The 25,265-nt window shown below is 36.0% G+C and overlaps 1 protein-coding gene and 1 long non-coding RNA gene across 4 annotated transcripts in view; one reads left to right on the plus strand and one right to left on the minus strand.

The window, feature by feature from the left end:
- Window positions 1-25,265, minus strand: part of LOC134740249 (uncharacterized) — a 63,270-nt gene that overhangs the window by 25,853 nt on the left and 12,152 nt on the right. The window lies entirely within an intron of this gene.
- CCDC179 (coiled-coil domain containing 179) overlaps window positions 3,273-25,265 on the plus strand; it is a 34,256-nt gene continuing 12,263 nt past the window's right edge. Inside the window, exons 1-5 of one of the 3 annotated variants that reach the window (XR_008492305.2) lie at window positions 3,283-3,411; window positions 4,286-4,330; window positions 5,746-5,850; window positions 14,288-14,389; window positions 16,241-16,392. Coding sequence is in view for 2 of the 3 variants with exons in the window: in XM_054438128.2 (XP_054294103.1) it covers window positions 3,367-3,411; window positions 4,286-4,330; window positions 5,746-5,850; window positions 14,288-14,389 (297 nt within the window). In the remaining variant the exon portion in view is untranslated. Of the gene's footprint in view, window positions 3,412-4,285; window positions 4,331-5,745; window positions 5,851-14,287; window positions 14,390-16,240; window positions 16,452-25,265 lie in introns of those variants that run through there. The other 2 variants (XM_054438128.2, XM_054438129.2) reach the window with 2 other exon arrangements.

The raw sequence follows: 25,265 nt of genomic DNA on the forward strand, positions 1-25,265 counted from the left end.
CTTCCCAGTTTCCAAGATCTTTCCACATTCCCAGAATTGGTTTTATCATTCTTCCTTATCATACCAACACCTGCCAGATACTGCCCCCTTCTAAGAAAGCTCCAATCCCCAGCTCTGAAGGACCGCCCCCCACCTCCCTCCACCACTACCCTCCACCACCTCCCTCCACTACTACCCTCCGTCCACTAGCTCAGATTGGCAGTGTTCCCCTCCTCAGAGGTCTGGTTCCTAGTTTATGCGGCTGCTCCTCCAAACTTCCAAACTCTGACTATCGCAGCCTCTTCCCCAGCCCTGTCATCATGTAGAAAAGAATGAATTTATTGAGTGAGGACTTTGAGAATATAACTAGGATAATAGAGTAACATATTTCAAATCAATGTAGGTGAGAAGGTTTCAATAATTAGAGGTGTCAAACAATTGAATGGGTTGGATTGAATTTTCGATCATTGATTTAATCAAAACAAGCTGAACTGCCATTAAATGAAGATATTGCCAAGGGAAGGCAGTGTCTTCATTTAGTGGCAACCCCCTTGGCAATATCATCATTTAGTGGCAATTCAGTGGGAGACTGGGCTGAATGATATCTAAGGTTCTTTTCATTTGGAGGATCTTACAATGTAATCCATAGTAAAATATAATCATAACTACCATGATCAATAACCATTACCTAACAGATACTGGATCCAATTCCTTATTTATATTATTTATAATGATTATAACAACCCTATATTGTTGGATATTATCATTCTCATTTTATAGATATAGAGAAAGTAATTGAGGATCATGCATGATAATGAATTGTCCAGGGTCACAAGAGTTTTCAAGTAGTTACAATAGGATTTGGGCTCTTATGGGTTCCACTACCAACTTCCTAATAAGTCTCAGACATGTGACTCTGGAATATTCTTTTATGCAGTCTTACAGTGCCTGATTCCTGCTAACCCTTTTGATTTTTTTCCATACAGAATATGGTAGGAGGAAAAGCAAAGAGATGTGATGAGTAAAACTTAATGACAACAGTTACACATTCATCAAACCCATGTTACTTATCTGTACCCACTGCCATTTGGACATGCTGTACTTCTGTCAGAAGTGCTCTTTCTTTAGCTACCTGGTAAACTCTGGCTACTCCACTCCACTGAGAAGACTATTTGGGCCTATCTTCAGAGAGCATTAGGGGCTTCCAAATGTCTGTACAACACAACATGTGTTATTATTGAAGCTCACTATACATTGTTCTACCTTTTTGTTTTTGCTAATCTATCTGACTGCCTTTGAGGGCAATATTCATTCATTTTGTATGCACAGGACTTGGCATGATATGTAATAGTAGCATTCAAAACACTTTCTATAGTGTGTCAAGTCAATTCCTGGTTTGTGATAATGGGGAAGTTTATACGATTTTTCTACAACTTATTGCTCCCAGAGGGGAGTTTCAAGAAGAGCATGGATAATGATTTTGAACATTACAGGTGGGCAAAACTGTTTACTTTTTCTAATCCTAACTCATCAGAGAGACTTTTCAGCAGTTTCTAACATGATACAAAAGTCATATGACAGAAAGTGTCCATTGAATTCAGGAGAAAAATCATTTGATTAACCATTTTGAGACAAGCACCAGTGGAACAGTGGGAGTTGAAACAGGTTTCAATGAGCCAAACCTTGCACTGAACATAAAGAAGAGGCAGAGGTACAGACCACTTTCATGAATATTTACTTTATATCAAGGGGATGGGCAATAGGTACAATTGGTTGTTGTTCTAAGGAGTTTCCTTTGTTAGTTTGGAGAGGGGGAGATTTGAACATATAGTAATGAAATGTTTAAAGGAAAGAGTCAATACAGAGAAGTTAACAAGGAGAAGAACAATCTGTAGAGCTAGATCTGAGGAGGCTCCTAGGAGGGAAATGGCATGGAAATGCAAATGGATAGATTTATTTGAGACAACAGATGGTATACCAATTTTTTTTTTCCATTTCAACAGGGTTACAGGGAAAAGGATAATGTGGATATTGACAAGGTTATAGGCTTTTAGGTGGTATTGATGTAGCCCCAGTGAGGGCTTCAAAAGCAATGGTAGCACAGCACATAATTAGGAGCACATGGTCTAAGGGCCAACCCTGGATTTAAATTCCAGCTCACCCTCTTACTAATAGCATAACTTCGAGAAAGCAATTTAACATGCTAGTGCCTTGTTTCCCAGTGATTATAATCATGCACTTACCCACCTTGAGTGGTCTAAAGAATTGATCAGTTAACACATATAAATTCATATAACAGTGCTGAGCATAGTAAGCTCTATACGTGTTCACCAGCATCAGAGTGTGAAGCACGGATTGTCACACTTCTGCTGGAAGTGCCTGAGTGTTGGTGGATTCAGAGATTTTAATAGAAGACAATTTGAAGGGAATACTGCAGAGCGCAAAAAAAGCTGGTGCAACATAAAAGTGTTAAGCAGTATTGAGAACCCAGTTTAAATTGGGGGTCATGGCTGGGCCTGGTGGCTCACGCCTGTAATTTCACCACTTTGGGAGGGCAAGACAGGCAGATCACCTGAGGTCAGGAGTTTGAGAACAGCCTCCAATATGGTAAAACCCTGTCTCTACTAAAAATACAAAAACATTAGCCAGGCATTGTGGCATGTGCCTGTAGTCCCAGCTACTCAAGAGGCTGAGATGGGAGAATTGCTTGAACCCTGGAGGCAGAGGTAGCAGTGAGCTAAGATTGTGGCACTGCACTCCAGCCTGGGCGACAGAGAGAGACTCGACCAAAAAAAAAAAAAACGAAAAAGAAAAAAGAAAATAAATAAATAAATAAATTTGGGGTCACAAATATGTATTCCAGCCATCTTCAAGCTTCTCCTCGCTTCACCTGGTATAGATAGATGGGAAGAAGGCAGACAGTTGGGTCAACCCAACTAGAAGCTGTGAAGGAACAACAATGAGGTGGTGGAATTGAGAACCCTAACAATAGACAGACAGTCTGAAGTAAGAGAACATAGAGACTAAGCTAGATATGTTAACAAATGAAAAGGGCTTTATAAAGAGAGAGACTAGAGAGATGAAGGGTAGAAAAGGCGGGAAATTGGTATTCTGCAATTTTCTCAGGAAGAAGGATAGGATATAAGGAATTATGATAAACTGACTTCCATAACTCAAAGACACTGCAGACAACTTGAGGCCTTGCCTTCCCTGCACTGGACTGGAATACAACTGGGGAAAGGGCGGGGCCCATAGCAGGGAGAAGAATAAAGAGAATTGTGATGGAATTGGGTGGGGCAGGGCTTGAAGGCTATGGGTGTGGAGCCCCATAATCACTTGGTCCAGGACAGGCAGTAGGCGTCAGCGGGCGCCCTAAGGCTCCACGGCATGTGCCTGTACTGCTGGGACATCGAGCCTTCCCAAGTCAACCCTGTGAGTCTGCTGGGGCCTATAACCTCACCTCTGCCACTCTGTCCTGTGCCTTGAGCTCCAGGCCACTGTGGCCTTAGCCATGGTGCTTCTAACTCTTGTAAATATGGTTTGGTGCTGGGGGTTGGGAAATTCCAGGTGATGTAGACAGACTACATCCTGACTGCTGGACCCCTAAGCTCCACCCACTGTTTGCTTAGGGGTCAGGTACATCACCTGTATGTTGACTGCCCCATTGGCCTGCCCTAGGAGTGGAGTGGAAATTACACAAGTAGGGAGCAGGATGAAGTTCTCAATTGCCAGATGTGGAACAGATTGCTCTTGGGTCTTCTGGTTAAAAGATTGGATCAAAATGAGTGAAGGAGGAGTTATTTAAGGTACAATCAAGAAATACAGGAAGTGGTGAGAATCTCAAAAACTAACAGCCAAGCTCCCTGTGCTTCAGAAAACCATACAATCTCAATCACATCACCAATTACTCCCAGGCTTTGAAACCAGATTGAAGACTAGATTGCTCAATAGCACCACTGAAGTCCTATACAAGCAGAAACATGCATTTTTCAATTTCTCGTACATTCTTTCCCTCCCGAATGTATCTCCATACTCTGCCTTTTATCTGTAAGGTGGTTCACAGCTGGTTCTTTTTTATCATAATACTGTCTCCATCTTCCACCACAATTTTTATCTTAGATGTTTTTATTCTGAACTTGACTTTTTTTCTTTTTTCTTTTTGTTTTTTTAACCTGCCTCTTATAGTTGAAATGATTCATATAATACATAAATTTAAAAGTAGTATAGGCTTCCTATTATAATAATTAATTTACTGTTTTTAATGACTTTTTTGTGTGAATGTGTTTTAATTTTGCATATTATATAGGAAGGACCAAGACAACATCATCCTTCAGAGGTCACTGAGCGGCAGGTAATGTTTAAATAAAGAACTAGGTTCTGGTTGTTTAAACATTGTGCTTGTAACTTGTTCCTTTATGTAGTGGTCCCTAATATAATAGAACTTGTATTAAGTAGACACTTCAATATATTTCTTGGGACTCTGGGATCTAATGACTACTATTGAAATGGGTCTTAACTAGGCTAAACTAAATGGCTTATGTTATTTTTTAATGTAACATTTGATACATATACAAAAATAGATGTGGCAGATATAACTTATAAATTATAATATGCCTCCCATTTAACAATGAAAATATTAGGTATTTCTGAATCCAGCTAGGGAATGCTTTTCTATTCTACCTCCTAAGATCTCTCCCACAGGTAACCTCCATCTTGAATTTTAGTTACATCAATCTCTTCCTCTTCTTTAATAGTTGGTTACATAGGTGTCTCTATAAGTGCATTATTTGCTTTTGCTTGGTTTTGAACTTTATAAACATAAGATCACACAAAATTTAGTGTATGATTTACTCTTTTTTCTCAATATTATTTCCTAAGATTTATCTATATTGCTGTATATAGTTTTTTTATTTTCACTGCTGTTCAATATTTTGTCATGGAACATATCACAGTTCATTAATCCTTTCTATTGTTTATGGACATCGTGTTATTTTTACATTTTCCTAAAATGAATAGTACTACTGCAAACATTCTAGTACACATCTTCTTTCCCCATGCACAAGAATGCCATTTGATTATTTAGGCAGGAGTGCAATGGTTGAATCATAGGAAAAGCAAATTTTTTATTCTTAGAAAGTAGTGCCACATTGTTTTCAAAGCAATTGTTCAAGTTTATATTCTGTTAGCAGTGGATTTTTTAAAAAGTTGGTTTTCAAAGCAATTGTACCAATTGATACTTCACTGGAAGTGGATAAAAGAGTTATTGTTATTCATATCCTTTCTATTCTATTACTGTATTTCATTATCTTCAAAGCATTCGAGTTTGATCTCCTAGGTCTCTGCTACTTGTAGATGCCATACAATGGTGGCACAAAAAGCTATGTGTGTCATGCAACATTTCAAAGGAGTGAATAATTGTTTTCACATTTCTATAGAGAAAATTCCCTAGGTGTCTTTAATGAACATTATTTTTAAAGTAAAAGTAAGCACACTAATCCATGAGCCTGGATCTACTTAAATGTATGCAGTGGTAAGATGAGAATCAAGAATAGTCTTATTTGAAAACCCTACTGATGCTCCCATGTGGTTTTCTTCACCTATGAACGATACATTTGAACGAAAGAGATTTTTCTATGTAGTTATGTAAACCGTTTGCAGTGGTGGTGTTTACCTTTTTTATTGACACAAACCAAAAATATAATCAGAATGTTACCTTTATATGTTACAAAAAAGTATGATTTTTCTTTCATTTTAATTTTTCTAAAGCTTGCAAATAAACGTATTCAGAATATGCAAAACCTAAAGAAAGAGAAGAGGAGATTGAATAAAAGGTTTGCAAGGCCTTCTCCTATTCCAGAACCAGGACTCCTAGTAAGTATAGAGGTTTCACTGAAATTAACAGATCATTAAATGCAACTGATATCGTCATTTTAATTCATGTAATATTCACTATAAATTTTGTTTTTCCCTTTCTCTTTGAGAAATTTCTAATTTCAGTCTTAAAAGTCTTATCTCATCTATTATTTAAATATCCTCTTCTGTCATCTCCTGGAGGCGATATGGTTTCATGAAAAGAGGATTATCTTTGAAACCAGGTTGTTCTGGACTCCAGTTCTTGTTTTGCCATATGTTAGATGACTACATAAGGTTAATCACTAAATCTTTTGGCTATATATCTGAAAATTTATTGCCAAATTTAAGGTCACATTAGTTCTCTTATGTATTATCTCCTAGAAGTTTTGCAGTTGTGTATGTTACATTTAGGTCTATGATCCATAGCGAGTTAATGTTACTGAAAGGTGTCAGTGTCCAAATTATTATCATTATCATTTTCATGTAGATATCAAGTTCTAGTACCATTTGTTGAAAAGAGTATCTTTTCTCTATTGTATTGCCTTTGCTTCCTTATCAAAGATTTATTGACTATATATTTGTGTGGGTTTATTTCTGAGCTCCCTATTCTGTCTCATTGAATCCTGTTTTTCACCAATACCATACTGTCTCGAAAACTATAGATTTACAATAAGTCTAGAAATCAGGTAGTGTCAGTCCTCTTCTGTTTTTCTCCCTCAATGTTGTGTTGGCTTTTCTGGAACTTTTCCCTTTCAATATAAAATTTAGAATCAGTTTGTTGAAATCTACAAAGTAACTTGCTAGAATTTTTATTGGGATTGTGCTGGATCCAAAGGATCAGTTTGGAAATAACCGATATCTTAACAATATTGAGTCTTCCTATAAATTAACATAGAATTTCTCCTATTTATTTAGATCATCTTTTTTACCTGAGTTTTATAATTTTCCTCATCCAGATTTTATACATATTTTCTTGGATGCCTAAGTATTTTATTTTTTGTTGCTAATATAAATGGCAGGCTGTTTTTCACTTTGCATTCAAATTGTTCATTGCTGGCATAAAGGAAATCAATTGAATTTTCTGTATTAAACTTACATCCTGTAATCTTACTATAATTGTTTATTACTCCAAGAGTTTTTTTGTTTGTTTTTCATTGTTATTGTTGATTCTTTGAGATTTTCTACTTAGTCAGGTCATCTGTGAATGAAGACACAGAACAATTTATTTCTTTCTTCTCAAACTGTATAACATTTATTTCCTCTTCTTGTCTTACTGCATTAGCTATGTGTTCCATTATGATGTTGAACAGAAGTGAGAAGGTACATTTTTGCCTTTTTCCTAATGTTAACTAAAAAAAATCTGGTTTCTTGCCAGTAACTATAATGTGAGGTTTAGGTATTTTAGAGATGTTCCTTATGAAGTGAAAGACATCCCTCTCTACACCTAGTACTGAGAGCTTTTATCATAAATGGGTATGGGATTTTGTCAAATTCTTATTATGCATTGTTGATATGATCATATGATTTTTCTCCTTTAGCCTTTTGATGTGACGAATTTCATTAAATAATTTTTAGATGTTGAAACGGCCTTACATTCTCGGGATAAGTCTCAGATTGTATATAATTATTTTTACACATGTTTGGATCAATCTGCTAATATTTTGTTGAGAATTTTTACATCTATGTTCATGAGAGATATTGGTCTGTCATTTTCCTTTCTTTTAATATCTTTTTCTGGTTTTGGTATTAGGGTAATGCTCGACTTACAGAATGAGTCAAGAAGTATTCCCTCTGCTTCTATTTTCTGCAAGATATTGTAAAGAATTAGTAAAGTTTCTTTTTTAAATGTTTGGTAGAATTAATCAGTGAAACAATCTGAGTCTAGTATTTTCTATTTTGAAAGATTGGTAATTATTAATTAATTTTTTAAATAGATAATAACACTAGATTATCTATGTCTCATGTGAATTTTAGTAGATTGAATCCTTTTTAGATTTAGTCAGTTTTAACTAAGTTTTCAAGTTTATGAGCATAGAGCTGTTGGTTATATTCTTTTATTATTCTTTTAATGTTCATGGGATTGGCAGTTATGGTCTCTTATTTATGTTAGTAATTTGTGTCTTTTTTGGTTAGTCTGGCAAAAGTTTATCAATTTTACTAATATTTTCAAAGAATTATATTTTGGTTTCATTAATTTTCTCTATTGTATTCTGTTTTCAATTTCATAGATTTCTGCTCTAGTTTTTATGTCTTTTCTACTGCTTACTTTGGGTTTAATTTGCTCCTCTTTTTCTGGTTTCCTAAGGTGAAATCTTAGACTATTGAGTATAGATCTACTTCTTTTCTAATATATTAATTTAATGCTATAAAATTTCTCTAGGCATCACTTTCACTATATCCCATACATTTAAATAAATCATATTTTCATTTTCATTTTGTTCAGAATATTCTAAATTTCTTTTGAAACCTCTTCATCGATCTATGTGTTAGTTATAGGTATGTTCTTATTTTCCAAATATTTGGGGAATTTCCAGTTATCTTTCTTGTGATTGGTTTCTAGTTTAACTCCACTGTGGTCTGAGAACACACTTTGTATGATTTCTATCCTTTTAAATTTGTTAAAGTATATTTTAATGACATTGAATGTGATCTGTCTTGGTGAATGTTCCATGTGTCTGGAGAAAAATGTGTATTCTGCTGTTATTAAAGTAACTATCAATGTCAATTAAATCCAACTGACTGATGGTGCTGTTCAGTTCAAATACATTCTTACAGATTTTCTGCCTGCTAGATCTGTCAATTACTGTTAGGAGGAATTGACATTTCCAGCTATGATAGCAGATTTGTCTATTTCTTCTTGCACTTTTATCAGTTTTTGCCTCACATATTTTGACGTTCTGTTGTTAGGAACAAACACATTAAGGACTACTATGTAATTTTACCCCATTATTATTTTGTAATGTCCCTCTTTATCATTGATAATTTTTCTTGTTCTAAAGTCTGGTTTGTCTGAAATTAGTAATGCAACTTCAGCTTTCTGTTGATTATTGTTAGCAAGGTATATTTTTCTCCATCCCTTTGACACTATCTGCCCTTATAAAGTGAGTTTCTTGTAAACAACATACAGTTGTGTATTGTATTTTTATTAACTCTGACAGTCTTTGTCTTTAAGATCATTGACATCTGAAGTGATTATTGATATAGTTGAATTAGTATGTGCCTTATCTGTTACTGCCTTTTAGTTGTGGACCTGTTTTTACTTGCATTTATGCCATTTACTTTTCCATTCTTCTTCTGCATTCTCTAGTTTTGAGAAATTTATATTATCCAATATTCTCTCCTGTCTTAGCATGTCGATTATACTTGCTTTATTTTATTTTTTAACTTTTTCAGTGGTTTCCTTTGCATTTGAACTATACATTTATAATTTGTTCAAGTTCACTTTCAAATAACACTATACTACTTTATGGGTAATGCAGTTACCTTATGACATAGTATTCCCATTCCCCTTTTCTTATTCTTCATAACATTATTGTCATTCACTTCTCCATAAAATATAAACAACACATACATTGTTGCAATTATTATTTTGAACAAATTATTATTTCTTAGCTCAGTTAAGAATAAGACAGATAAAATATTTTATTTTACCTTTTTTTTTTCATTTCTAATGTTCTTCCTTTCTTTATGTACATCCACGTTTCTGACTTACAACATTTTCCTTTTCTCTGAAAACTTCTTAACTATTGCTGTGTGGGCAAGCCTACTAGTAACAAATATTCCTTCTGTTTTTGTCTGAGGAAGTCTTTTGTTCTCTTTCACTTTGGAAGGATACTTGCACATGATACAGAATCCTAGGTTTCTGCTCTTTTTCTTTGAACACTTTAAATATTTTACTCCATTCTCTTATTGCTTGCATGATTTCTGTAAAGAAATCCCATGTAATTGTTGTTATTCATGTTCCTATTTAAGTAAGCTATCCTACCACTTCCCCCAGGTTCTTTCAAGATTTCATTTTTGTCTGATTTTTTTGCAGTTTAAATTTCATATGTCTAGATGTAGACATTTATCTGGTGTTTATCCTGCTTTGTGTCTTATGAATTTTCTGGATCTGTGGTTCGTTGCCTATCATTAACTTTAGAAGGTTCTCATCTACTATTATGTCAATATTTATTCTGTTTCTCCTCCTTCTCTTCCTTCCGTTCTTTCTTCTTCCTTCTTCTTTCTTCTTCCCCTTCCTCTTCATCCTCTTCCTCTTCCTCTCCTTCTTCTTCCTTCTTTTTTTTCCAATTATATATATTTATACTTTTTGTAATTGTTGCTCAGTTTTTGAATAATGTATTCCATTTTTTTATACTTTTTTCTCTTTACTGTTAGTTTGGAAAGTTTCTATTTACATATCTTTATGCGAATAGTTTTTTTTCCTCTGAGTTCAGTCTATTAATGAGCCCATCAATGTCATGCTTCATTTCCATTAAAATATTTTAGACTTTTAATGTTAGTTTGATTTCTTCTTAGATTTTCCATTTTGCCTTATATTACCTATCTTGTCTTGCATCATGTCCACTTCTTCTATTAGAACTTACCATATTTGTCATAATTATTTTAAGTTCCTAGTCTGATAATTCTAAAATATCTGCTATTATCTGAGTCTGGATCTGATTAGTGCTTACTTTTTCACTTCAGATTGTTTCTGCCCTTTAGTGTGTCTTGTCATTTTTTATTGAAAGCTGGATATGATGTATTGGGTAACAGAAACTAAGAAATATAAGCTTTTAGTGTAGGTTTTATGCTTATCTGACTAAGATTTAGGCTGCATTTTCTGTTTATTTGTAGCTGTGATATCAGACGGTAAAATTTCCCGATTCAGTTTTGTCTTCCTCCTTATTAAGAAAGAGTCTTATTAAGAAAGACTCTTAAGAAAGAGTCTTTCTAGGGACTCTTTGTTAAATAATATCTGAAGCTTGCAATTTTTTAAAGCTGGAATCCTCTGATATATACAGGAGACTAATTGATGTGTTGGTAAGTTGTAGGGGAAGAAGGGTTCCATAGCCTATGATTAGGATTCAGTCTTTAAGTGAGTCTGTATCTATAACTGCCCAATGGGTTCATTTTGCACACTACCCAGATAGAGCCAATTTATCAAGACAGGGGAATTGCAATAGAGAAAGAGTTCAATACACATAGAGCCAGCTAAACAGGACACTGGAGCTTTATTATTACTCAAATCAGCCTCTCTGAAAATTTGGAGGCTAAGCTTTCTCAAGGATAGTTTTGTGGGCAGGGGCCTATGAGAATGGGCTGCTGGTTGGTTGGGAATGAAACCACAGGGGTATGGAAAATGCCTCCTCATGAGGTGAGTCCACTTCTGGGTGGGGACCACAGGACTAGTTGAGCTAAGAGTCTTGGGTCCATGTGGGACCGCCTGGTCATCAGAAATGCAAAAGCCTGAAAAGATATGTGAAAAGGTTAATCCTAGTTTCTACAATAGTGAATAGGGGAAGTTGCAAATCTTGTGACCTCCAGAATAATGGCTGGTAATCACTTGACTATGCCTGCATCTTAGCAGAATTCAGGCCACTCTCATCCTCCTAACCTTGTGGCCTTTCATTAGTTTTACAAAAGTGCTTTAATTCTGGGGAAGGGCTATTGTTAAACTATAAACTAAATTTCTCCTATAGTTAGCTTTGTCCATGCCCTGGAATAACCAAGGGCAGCTGGGAGGTGAAAGGCAAGATGGAGTTGGTTACATCAGAAGTCTTTACTGTCATAATTTTTCACTGCAAGAGTAGTTTCCTATCCCTGGGATGTAAATTCCACAACTTCTTCTTTGCTATCAACCCCATTAGGTGAGATAGGAAAGCTATAGGGAACAGGAGTTGTGTATTTTCTTTCCCCTAAGTCACTTAGAATTTGGTAAAACCCAATTTATTTAGGCTCTGCTAAAATAGTTTCTCTTGAGAGCATGCTCTGGTAAAGAGAACAGAGAGCTCTGAGGTATTTTTAAATGATTACTTTTCCCCTTTCACTACTAGAAGCAAAAAAAGATTGTTCTCTGATCCTTACAGTGAGATCTAGTGAGGCTCCTGGAGGTAAAATTTAGGAAACTATGGGAGCTTCCCTAAGACTGTCCCCTCTACACACAGAGTTTTTAATTAAAGCTCATGCATACTGAGCCTCTAGCCATCCATCAGATAAAGTTGACATGTTCCCACTGGTATTGGCCTTAGCAGAAGGCTTCTGTTCTTGGCAAGCTCTGATTCTCCACATCCACTTGTCTGTCTCTCTGGTTTTCAGGGCAGTAGCTTGCCCTGTGCCCTCACTTCTCTGATGAATGTAACAAGATTAATTGCTTTTCAGTTTGTTCTGCTTTTTCTTATTGTAAGGATGGAAGGAACAATTTGCAAGTTCTTTGTATGTCAGACTGGAAAGATCCACTTAAATTTCTTTGATCAAAATTGTTTTACTGGCCACCCCAGCTGCAAATAAATTTAGAGATGTGAAAAATTAAACTGACTTCCTTGCTGCCCTGAAGAGAATAGAGGTACCATTAGTATGGAAGACAGTATTTTCCTTCCTTTTTTAGACTGTGAGGATTATCTTTCTGTAACTTCCTCCTTTCTGAGACCTTGGAGTAAATTCATATTATGAGTAAAAGTTCAACCCATTGGCTTTGTTTACCATTTGTTTTTGCATAATGAAGGGAACTTACACATTGCCATACAGAAACCCAGGACCATCAACTATACAGTTATTGTTTTGCCTTAACTATCAACAAAGCTCCTCCCTTGCTGATATACCAGTGTTTATAACCCCAACCCCATAATCTTTGTCTCTCTTTTAAGCATTAAAATATGCCTATGTACAAGAGAATGGCATGAACCCGGGAGGCGGAGCTGGCAGTGAGCCAAGATAGCACTACTGCACTCCAGCCTAGGCGACAGAGCAAGACTCCATCTCAGAAAAAAAATAAAAAATATATATATATATACATATGCCTATGCAACATATACTTTCCCCTTCCAAGTTATCTCTTAGTATAAAGTATCATAATTTGAGACATAGGAAAGAAAAGAGAATTATTCCTGAGTCTACCTTTCTATAGTGCAAGACCATCGCCACCATTTCTGAACCCTGTACCTCTTGATTCATTTACACACAGTTATTTTGGTTACTCTTTCTATCCCTTTGTCATTTCAATATCTAGTACCATCAATCTTGTTTTCTTCCATGACTTGGCCCTTAACAAACAATCTAAGGTTTTTAATTTCAAAAGCTCCCCTTTTTAACTAAAATTAGAACTATCATTTGATCCAACAACCCCACTACTGGGTATCTACCCCGCGGAAAATAAGTTGTTATATTAAAAAGATACTTACACACGCATGTTTATAGAAGTGCAGTTTGCAATTGCAAAAATGTGGAATGAGGCTAAATGCACATCAAACAACCAGTGGATAAAGAAAATCTGGTATATGGATAAAATGGAACAGCCATAAAATGGAACAAAATAATGGCATTCGCAGCAACCTGGATGAAGTTGGAGACCATTATTCTAAGTGAAGAAACTCAGGAATGGAAAATAAAATATCATGTGTTATTGATACAGGAGTTAAGAAGAAATTACTTAGGCAGATAGTGAGGGTATGGAAGTCCTTGTTAAGGTTTTCCCTTTAATGAAAAGCAGCTCCAAATCATTTTCCTTCTAACAAAGGGCAGCCTATAAAATTGAGCTACAGACATAGATGCTGACCGCTGTGCCAATGATGTTCAAAATGACAGCTCCATCTTCCCTTCTCTGCCAGCCACGTGTATAGTAAGAAGCAGAGAAGATGGCAATGGCCAAGGGGAAAGTTCAGCTGCATAATAAGATTAGAGTGAAGTGGCCAGCCTTCCCTGCATGCTATGTAAACATCATACCTGAGTGAACCAATCTGTGAGCCCTATGTAAATCAGACGCCTCCTCAAGCCTGACTATAAAATCTATCGCCTCCACCACCAGCCTGTCTTTCCTCTCAGGAATCTCCTCTCTCTCACTAGAGAGAGAGCTGTTTTCCGGTCTCTTTCTTCCTCCTATTAAACCTCCACTCCTAAATTCCTCATGTGTGTCCATGTCCTAAATATTCTTGGTATGAGACAACGAACCCTGGGTATCTACCACAGACAACGTAGCTGCCTCATTCTCACCTACAAGTGGGAGCTAAGCCATGAGGTCGCGAAGGCGTAAGAATGAATGGACTTTCGAGACACACGGGGAAGCAAGGGAGGAAAGTGAGGGCTAAAAGACTATACATTGGGTATAGTGTATATTGGTCTGTTGATGGGTGCAGCAAAATCTCGGAAATCACCACTAAAAAACTTATGAATATAACCAAAACCACCTGTTCCCCCAAAAACAATTTAAATAAAATAAGTTGCTATAAACTGAAAAAAGCTCCCCCTTTTTTTCTTGAAGTCCCAGATGTTTTTTAAAGAAATGTCTACAAAACTGTTCTTTACCATTCATCCCACCAACTCATCTGAGGTTTCAGAGACAACTGAAATGTTTCACAAATAAGTAAGAATATGCAAAATAAGATATATTAAATATGAAAATCCTAAGTTTGTTCTGGTACTTATGGTTTCATTTGCATTAATACAAAAATTCTGGAATTGTCTTCAGAACATCTAGATAATTTTTACTAATGGTATTAGGCAATTATAAAGGCTCTGACAACTCATAAAAGAGAAAGTATACCTTTCTTCCAAGAAAAAACACTGAGGAGCTCAAAGTTCCAAAAAACTATACTAAAAGGCTTCTCTTCACTTTTCAAAGAATAGCAATAACAAGGAGTTACTGTGACAACCCTATTCTAGTTTTTCTTCTATATATTGACCAAGATGTACAGTATCTCCCATTTAAGCTCAGGCATTCAGTGCTTCTCAAATATGGTCAAAAACAGTTATTTTAATTTTGTTTCATTTCATTTTAATTTTCAAATCATTGTGGATTGATAATTTTTAAGATAGACAATTGCTCATAATGTCATCACAGTATCAAATTATTACAAATGAATATAAATGTTTACTCTCAATTTCTCTATTAATCTTGTCTCAAAGTGATAACGAATATGACACACCAGAAACCATACCACAGAGTAACACTGCTTTAATCTTTGTTGATTCTTCTCATTTTACCTTTTCATCTCTTATACATTTTGCAATTTGCTTTGTTATAAGCAGTATTCCTACTAATGCCCTCTTCTCATTTTTTTCTGCTTAGATCGATCTTTAAGAAAAAAATGCAATAACAGTTTTTGTACAATTTAAATGTTTTGGGACAAAACAAAAGTCTGAATTCCTACAAATAAGTACTTTATTTGACAAATAACTTGTGCCCAGTACAACAGAGGACGTGCGATGAAGTTAGAACACAGTTGTTAAAAGAAGTTTGAAAAAATATTTTTGTTTTTATTTTTGTCTGTAAACTTCTTTTTTTTTTTTCTTTTGAGACACAGTCTCCCTCTGTCGGCCAGGCTGGGGTGCAGTGACACAATCTCTGCTCACTGCAACCTCCGCCTCCCGGGCTCAAGCAATTCACCTGCCTCAGCCTTCCAAGTAGCTGGGATTACAGACATGTGCCACCATGCCTGGCTAATTTTTGTATTTTTAGTAGAGATGGGGTTTCACCATGTTGGCCAGGCTGGTCTCAAACTCTTGGCCTCAGGTAATCCTCCCGTCTCGGCCTCCCAAAATGTGGGGATTACAGGCATAAGCCACCATGCCTGGCCAACTTTTATATAATAAAACCTTTTAAAAATTATATTGTTAAGTATATGTATTTATGAATGTTAAAATTATCCTTAAATATTATTTTAAGGTTAAATTTCTGCCAATATTGATGTAGACAATTTTTTCATTTTTCTTGTCTTTTATTTGTCCCTGTTGCTCCCTTTATTCTGGGTCATTTTCAGACATAAACACACTCAACAGATGCATAAAATATGCTGGTTAGTCACTCACAGAACATAAGACTTGGAAAATAAAAGCCTTATTTAACATCTCTATCACATCTATTATGTATAGGAATGACTTTGACCTTTCTCAAAACTGATATCCGGGATTTCTACAAATTCTTTCTGCTTGCGGTATTTGTTGTATGACTTATAGAGAATTGTTTTATATCATATCCATCTTCAGATATGATTTATTTGATGATAATTTTTTTTGTATCTGGCTTCTATCTGAATGTGACCTTACTTAGGTTAAAATAGCATTCCTAACTATTAATGATTATTTTTTACAATACTTCTTGTATGAAATAGGTTTTCCATGAGACCATTTCCAAATAATTTATAGTATATATAATCTTTCCTTATATAAATTTTAATAAAATTTCTTATTCTTTGTGTATTTTAATCTTGTCTAGTGGTCATCTTGATAAAGCAGGAGTCTATTTGAAGGAAACCACGCTCCAGACCGAAATATGTGGATTGCGAACATCAAGTGACATATCATGAATTGATCATCCACAAAATAAATGCAATACTCCACCATTTCAGGAAAATAAACACACTGCAAGTATTTAATATCCAAGCTACAGGCTCTAGAATTTTATTAAATGCCATCTCTCACTACCATATTTTTCTTTCCTGTGGTAAACTTGAAATTTGCTGCTTTTCAACAAATAATAATGAGTATGTATAGGTAGGCTTTTGAAAAATATTATTCTCATGTTTAAATTTTTGCAAATGTTTTATGACATATTTAGATGTTCAGAAGTATGTTTTAATAATAGAACACTAGATTTCCTCTGCTGTATATTTATAATGACCTCCATTTAAACAAAATATTTAAATACTTTAAACAGTCCTAGGAGACTGTTATTATAACTAACTCCTATATTATGTGTTGCTATTGCAGATAAGCCATAGTGTAATTAAAATGTTCATTTAAGGTAAAATTTGAATACTGAATTAAAATTTTACTTTTATGTATGAAATAAATTAAAATTATTGCTGACTCTCTAAAACCCGTTCTTAACTATAATACTTAAGTAATTTCTAATATGTAGATTGAATTATCACAATTATTTTATAAATTAAAAGATTACAAACTATTGGATTCACATGAACATTATATTTGGTAACCGATTTGCAATCTCTAAAATGCAATTTAAAGTGAGGTACAGGGAATTCTACTATTGGAAATGATGGGAGTACTATAATTATGCTTCCACAATAAGCAATTAGAAGATAGGACAAAATATTGAAAACAATGGTTTCCCAGAAATGGAACAAAAGTGAGGACTGTGACTTCTGAGACAAGAGAAATAAATGAGAGGAATCCTATAATTATCCATTTACTGCCTGGAGGAGCATTCCAGATTCTTGTCCAGGGAAAAGGATTATAAGTAGAGCACAGCAGTTATCCTGAGTTGAAGGTGAGTTGATGAACAGAAATAAAAATTCAGGGAGTCTGGGGAAGCTGGAAGTTGTAGGGAAGGGTTCCACAGTAAGAACTATGGAAAGAACGTTGTAGACGTGCATATTGCTCATGTTGAGTCTTTGCTCATTGATAAGCTGCATGTGCACTGAATGAAACTGAAAAAGGTCACATCTTTTTATTCTTTCTTTTCTCCACAGTGCTAGGTAGTAAAGAACTAGGTAGCGATAAACTAAACAATCCTCAGCATTCACACCTCCAGAGGTAGACACTTGAATTTTGGCCAGAGGCATGGAGAGTCCTTGTTGTTCAAACAGGGCATTTAGTAGAGAGGCCATAAGAGTCATGTCTTAGTAGTAGTGGTAAATTACCTGTAGCATAAAGATGACTCTAGGCCTAGCCTAAGGATGCTTAAAAACTAGTTTGAAAAAATCAGACTTATCTGCAAGTAACTGCCCACCAGAACAAAGACTACAAAATCCAGGTATTTAACATACACAATGTCTAGTATCCAACAATAAATTTCTAGGCATGCCAAAAAGCAGGAAAACAAAATACATGATTGGGAGAAGATAAAATCAATAGAAACAGACACAGAAATGAAAAAAAAGTAGAATTAGAAAAAATTAACTTAAACATATATTACGAATATGTTAACTATGCTCAGTAATTAAAAAAAAAACATGAACACAAAGAGAGGAATGAAAGATATTAAAAAAAGGTAAATGGAACTTTTAAAAATGCCAAAAATTCAAAAATTCACTAAATTAAATTAACAGTATATTAAATACAAATAAAGAAGTCACTAAAATTGAATATATAATACATATAGCCAGAAAAATCCAAGCTGAAGCAAAGATAAAAGAGTGGGAAAATGATTAGTGCTTCACTGACTTGTGAGACCGTATCAACTGGTCTAACATATGAATAACTGGGTATGTCAGAATGAGTTGGGATAAGAATTTTAAAAACATTTTGTATGAGTCTGTTCTCACACTGCCGATAAAGATATAGCTGAGTCTGGGTAATTTATAAAGAAAAGAGGTTTAATGGACTCACAGTTCCACATGGCTGGGGAGGCCTCACAATCATGGTGGAAGATGAAGAAAGAGTAAAGGGACTTCTTACGTGGTGGTGGTGGGTAAGGGAGAGCTTGTGCAGAGGAACTCCCATTTATAAAACCATCAGGTCTCATGAGACTTATTCACCACACTGAGAACAGCACAGGAAAGACTCCCCTCCATGGTTCAATTATCTCCCACTAGGGCCCTCCCATAATATGTGGGAATTACGGGAGCTACAATTCAAGATGAGATTGGGATGGGGTCACAAACTATATCATTCTGCCCCTGGTCCCTCCCAAATCTTATGTCCTCACATTTCAAAACAAATTACACCTTCCTAACAGTCCCCAAAAGTCTTAACTCATTTCACTATTAACCCAAAAGTCCACAGTCCAAAGTTTCATCTTAGACATGGCAAATCCCTTCTGCCTAGGAGCCTGTAAAATCAAAAGCAATTTAGTTAATTTCTAGATACAATGAGGGTATAGGCATTGGGAAAGTACAGCCATTCCAAATAGAAGAAATTGGACAAAACAAAGGGGCTGAAAGTTCAATGCAAGTCTGAAATCCAGAGCGGAAGTCAAATCTTAAAGCTCCAAAATGATCTTCATTGACTCCATGTCTCACATCCAGGTCACGCTGATGCAAGAGGTGGGTTCCGATGGTCTTAGGCAGCTCCTCCCCTGTGGCTTTGCAGGGTACAGCCCCCTGCTGGCTGCTTTCACGAGGGGGCATTGTCTGCAGCTTTTTCAGCTGCATGGTGAAAGCTGTCGATGGATCTACCATTCTGGGGCCTGCAGGATGGTGGCCCTCTTCTAACAGCTCCACTAGGTAGTACCCCAGTGGGGACACTGTGGGTGCTTGCATCCCACATTTCCCTTCCTCACTGCCCTAGCAGAGGTTCTCCATGAGGGCTCCATCCCTGCAGCACCCCTCTGTCTGGACCTCTCGGTATTTCCATACATTTTCTGAAATCTAGGCAGAGGTTCCCAAACCTGAATTCTTGACTTCTGTGCACCCACAGGCCCAATACCACATGTAACCCACCAAGGCTTGGGGCTTGCACTCTCTGAAGCAATGACCTGAGCTCTATGTTGGCCCCTTTAAGCCACATCTGGAACACAAAGCACCAAATCCTGAGACTGCACGAAGCAGCAAGGCCCTGGACCTGGCCCACAAAACCATTTTTTTCTCCTAGGTCTCCTGGCTTGCGATAGGTAGGGCTGCTGTGAAGACCTCTAACATATCCTGGAGACATGTTTCCCATTGCCTTGGCAATTAACATTTGGCTCCTCATTACCTATGTAAATTTCTCCAGCCGGCTCGAATTTCCCCTCAGAAAATGGTATTTTCTTTTCTATCTCATTGTCAGGCTGCAAGTTTTCCAAACTCTTATGCTCTGCTTCTTCTTGAATGCTTTGCCACTTAGAAATTTCTTCTACTCAATACTCTAAATCATCTCTCTCAAATTCAAATTTCCACAGATCTCTAGGGCAGGGGCACAATGCCACAAGTCTCTTTGCATAGCAAGAGTGAGCTTTACTCTAGTTCTCAACAAGTTCCTTATTTCCATCTGAGACCACCTCAGCCTAGACCTTATTGTCCATATCAACATCAGCATTTTGGTCAAAGCCATTCCACAAGTCTCTAGGAAGTTCCAAACTTTCCACATCTTCCTGTCTTCTTCTGAGCCCTCCAAACTGTTCCAACTTCTGCCTGTTATCCAGTTCCAAAGTCACTTTTACATTTTCAGGTCCCTATACAGCAGTACTCCACTCAACCAGTACCAATTTACTGTATTAGTCTGTTCTCACATTGCTAATAAAGACATACCTGAGACTGGGTAATTTATAGAGAAAAGAGGTTTAATGGACTCACAGTTTCACATGGCCGGAAAGGCCTCACAATCATGGCAGAGATGAAGGAAGAGAAAAGGAACTTCTTTTTTTCTTTTTTGAGATGGAGTCTCGCTGCATTGCCCAGGCTGGAATACAATGGCGCCATCTCAGCTAACTGCAATCTGCCTTCCGGGTTCAAGTAATTCTTGTGCCTCAGCCTCCCAAGTAGCTGGGACTATGGGCATGTGCCACCATGCCTGTCTAATTTTTGTATTTTTTTTTTTTTTTTTTAGTAGAGATGGGGTTTCACCATGTTGGCCAGGCTGGTCTCGAACACCTGACCTCCAGTAATCCACCCATCTTGGCCTCCCAAGTGGTTACAAGTGTAAGCCACCTCCCATGGTGGTTACAAGTGTAAGCCAGCCACCTCCCATGGTGGTTACAAGTGTAAGCCACCATGCCTGGCCCTACAAAGGGACTTCTTACATGGTGGCAGGCAAGAGATAGCTTGTGCAAGGGAACTCCCATTTGTAAAACCATCAGATCTCCTGAGACTTATTCACTACCATGAGAACAGCACAGGAAAGACCCGCCCCCATGACTCAATTACCTCCCACCAGCTTCCGTCCATGACATGTGGGAATTATGGGAGCTACATTTCAAGATGAGATTTGGGTGGAGTCACAGCCAAAACATATCACATTTCTTTTTTTTTTTTTTTTTAAAGTTTAATAATAGGTTTATTAACTGAATTTCAATAGTTTTTTAAAAGTGTTTTTGGTTTGTGTATATATACATATACAAATACAACATTTACAATAAATAAAATACTTGAAATTCTCTTTTGTGTCTCCTAGTAGCTTCCTACTCAACTATTTATAATCTCATTAATTAAAAAGTTATAATTTTAGATAAAAATTCTAGTCAAACTTTTACAGATATTATCTCACTAATTTTCAGACTTTTGCCAAAGTGTGCACAATGGCTTTTTGTTATTAAAGAACAGATTAGTTTTGAAGAAGGCAAAAATTTCAGTTTTCTGAAGACAGCATGTTATTTTTTTTTTTTTCAAATAGTAAAGTACTGCATTTTATTAATTGAGCCACCATCCAATAACCTCCATTACAAGTTTTAACTAAAAATGAATAGAAGCTGTAAGGCCTAAGCAGAATCTCCTACTTCTTCCTGAATCTAAACCTTGGGATCTTAGTACCTTCTAGAAGGATGCATAGAGGAAAGATAACAAAATTGATAGAGACAGGAGACAGCCAGAGGTCCCTGGTGAAACCCTGCCTTCAAACCTAAAACAGCCTGAAGGCTGAAAAACTGTACTGCTGGTCCCAGATGAAGCCTACTATTTCCCGACTGATTCTTTCTTTTTTTTTTTTTTTTTTTTTTCAGAGTAAAGGATTGTCCTTTAGATGGATAAATGTTAGATATAAAAAACTTCATTATCCTTATTTTTTTTTTCATTTTTACTACACAGAGTGGTGAAACAATATTATGACTTGGCACCCATCTGTAGACCAACACTGGAAAACTAGTGCCTTATAACTGATATTCTTTTTTTTATTATTAGTATTATTTTTTATTTATGAAGTATTTATTGATCATTCTTGGGTGTTTCTCGGAGAGGGGGATATGGCAGGGTCATAGGATAATAGTGGAGAGAAGGTCAAACATATCACATTTCTAAAACATTTCCAAATTTGATGAAAATGAAACCCACAGATCCAAAATGCCGTAAAGAACACTAAGCAAAACAAAGAATAAACCTGCTCAAATTACCTTGTCATAAAATTTCTCAAAAATATTGAAAAGAGAAAAGAAAGCAGCAGGGGAGGGGCCACCTTAAATGCCAAGAAACAAAGTGATAAAATATGAATCCCTCTCTGGCTGCCCATGAATCATGGCTGATGTCTTTTGCACTGACGTCCTCAGAGGAAGTGTCCTTCCAGATTTGGGAGCTTGTCCATGGAAATTGACTGGATTTCCATGATGTGCCCTGCAGACACTGATGTAGCTCTGTCCATTACTGTCTCATAGATCTCAGCCTTACAGGTGGACAGAACATGAGTTACCATACAAGCAGCTGCAACTACTTGAGTCTTATTGGAGGTGAGGAAGCTGAAGTATGGGTAGGGCCAGTATTTTTTGTTTTTTTCCTTTTATTTCTAGCTGACACATAATTGTACATATTTATAGAATACAGAGTGGTATTTTGATACATGTGCAAAATACGTATTTTCCATATTCTTGATTCTGTGGCATCTAGGACTTTGTAGAGCCAGGGAGGGATTGCCTTTTACAGGGTTACTTCTTAGAGACAGTAAACAATTTGCTTGTGAGCAAGCTTTGATATTCAAGCAACCAATCCTGAGTCCACACTCTCACCCACCTCCTTTTATCAAGCTCCTGCAATCTAGGACACTGTCCCTCCAGTTTAGTCACCCCAGGGTCAGGGACTAACAACTAGGAACCAACCTATAGCTGAGACCTCACTGAATTATACAAGTTATTGAAACTATTTAATATTCAACTTGTTTAACTTGCTTACTTTTCTTCTCCCATTTTTTTCCCAGGAAAACCACAATAGTCACCCTCCAGTCCTCTCTCTGTCTGCTCATTCTGTCTCTGCATTTCCCTGAGTGGCCCTTAACAGCATGACATGCCTATTAGTTTTTCACGACTGTGATGTGACTATAATAAAACCATCTTCCTTCACGACAAACATTTTCATGTCTGTGTGTCTTACCATACCTCATTAAACAAAATCCCAGGTATATCTTAAAACTGCTTCATAAGATGAATTGGGGCATATTCCTTCTGCCTCCGTTTTCTGAAAATATTTGTATGAGATCGGTTTAATTTCTTAAATGTTTGGTAGAAAACACCAGTGTACCCATCTGGGACTGCAGAATTGCTTATAGAAAGATTTTTAATTACAAATTCATTTATATATATAAATAATATATATATTTCAAATTATATATGTAAATATATATACTTCAATTATATATATATTTCAAATATATATTTGTTCAGATTTTCAATTTTGATCACTTCCAACATTTCTGCTAATAGTTATCTGTGTCTTTTCTTTTTGATCACTCCATCTAGAGTTTATTAATTGTATTGATCTTTAAAAATATAATTTAAAGCTGGGCGCGGTGGCTCATGCCTGTAATCCCAGCACTTTGGGAGGCCGAGGCAGGCACATCACGAGGTCAGGAGTTTGAGACCATACTGGCCAACATGGTGAAACCTCATCTCTACTAAAAATACAAAAATTAGCTGGGCATGGTGGCACGTGCCTGTAATCCCAGCTACTCGGGAGGCTGAGGCAGGAAAATCGCTTGAACAAGGGAGTCAGAGGTTGTAGTGAGCTGAGATTGTGCCACTGCACTCTAGCCTGGTGACAGTGAAACTCCATATAAAAATATATATATATATATGTATATAATTTACAGTTTCATTTATTTCTTCTGTTGTTTCTAATTCATTATTTCTAGTCACATTTTCATAGTTCCTTCCTTCTACTTAACTTGGCTTAATTTATGCTTCTTTTCCTATTTTCATAATATGCAACACAAGTTCAATTTTATATCTTTTTTTCTCATCGAGAAGAGCTATACCTGTTCTTTTAAGCACATTTTAGCTGTATTCACAAATATAAAGTGCATTTTATACTGAATTTTTATTCATTACAAAGTATTTTCTAATTTCCATTGTGAGTTCTTCTTTGATCCATGCATTATTCACATCCTTGTTTAATTTCCAAATGTTAGCAACTTTCCAGATATATCTGTGCGATTGATTTTTTCATTAATTTCATTTTGGCCAAAGAACATATTCTGTATAACTTTAATCCTGTGAAATTTACTAAAACTTACTTTATGGCTCAGTAGATGGTCTGTTTCTGTGTTGCAAGGTGCACTTGAGACAGTATGTGTTCTGTTGACATTGAGTGAAATATTTTACAAATGTCAATTAGGTCAAATTGTATGATAATGTTAAGTCTTCTGTATTTTTACTTATTTTCTTTTCATTGCGTCAGCTTATAAGAGAGGAATGTTTATTTTCCAACTATAATGTAAATTTGTCTATTTGCTCTTTGAGTTCTGGAAGATTTTGCTGGATATATTTTGCTTTGTTGTTGGGTGTATATATTTATGATTATTATGCCTTTGTGATAAACTGACCTTTTTATTATAAGTGTTCATCTGTATACCTGATAATATGACTTATTCTGGACTATTATATGTTCTATTAATATAGCCATTTCACATTTTTTAAGATTTATGTTTGCACAGTTTTATTCCATCCTTTTATTTTTAACCTATAATTGTTCATATAGGCATACCTCATTTATTGTGCTTCACTTTATTGTGCCTAGCAGATATTGTTTTTGTTACAAATTGAAGGTCTGTGGGAACCTTGCATCAAGCAAGTCTATCAACACCATTTTCCCAAGAGCATGTGCTCACCTCTTGTCTCTGTGTCACATTCTGGTAATTCTCACAGTATTTCAAACTTTTTCATTATTATATTAGCTATGGTGACCTGCAATCAATGATCTTCCATAATACTGTTATAAATGTTGTCAGGTGCCATGAACCACACCCATTTAAGATGATGAATTTAATCAATAAATCTATGTGTTGACTGCCCTACTGACCAGCCATTCCTCAATCTCACTCCCTCTTTTCACAACCTTCCTATTAACTGAGAGAAAACAATACTGAAATTAGACCAATTAATATCCCTACAATGGTTTCTAAGTATTCACATGAAATAAAAAGCTAATGACTCACTTTAAATCAAAAATAAAAAAATTATTAATCTTAGTGAGGAAGGCATTGTGAAAGATTACAAAGGTCAAAAGCTATGCCTCTTGCACCAAAGAATAAGCCAAGTTGTGAATGCAAAGGTTTTAAAGGAAATTAAAAGTGCTACTTCAGTGAAGACACAAATGATAAGAAAGTGAACCAGTCTTATTGCTGATACAGAAAAGGTTTTAGTGGTCTGGATAGAAGATCAAACAAGCAACAATATTCCTTTACACCAAAGCCTATCCAGAGCAAGGTCCTAACTCATCAATTCTAAG

The sequence above is a fragment of the Pongo pygmaeus genome, chromosome 9 (assembly GCF_028885625.2).
Source record: "Pongo pygmaeus isolate AG05252 chromosome 9, NHGRI_mPonPyg2-v2.0_pri, whole genome shotgun sequence".
In the NCBI taxonomy this organism is placed as follows: Eukaryota; Metazoa; Chordata; class Mammalia; order Primates; family Hominidae; genus Pongo; species Pongo pygmaeus.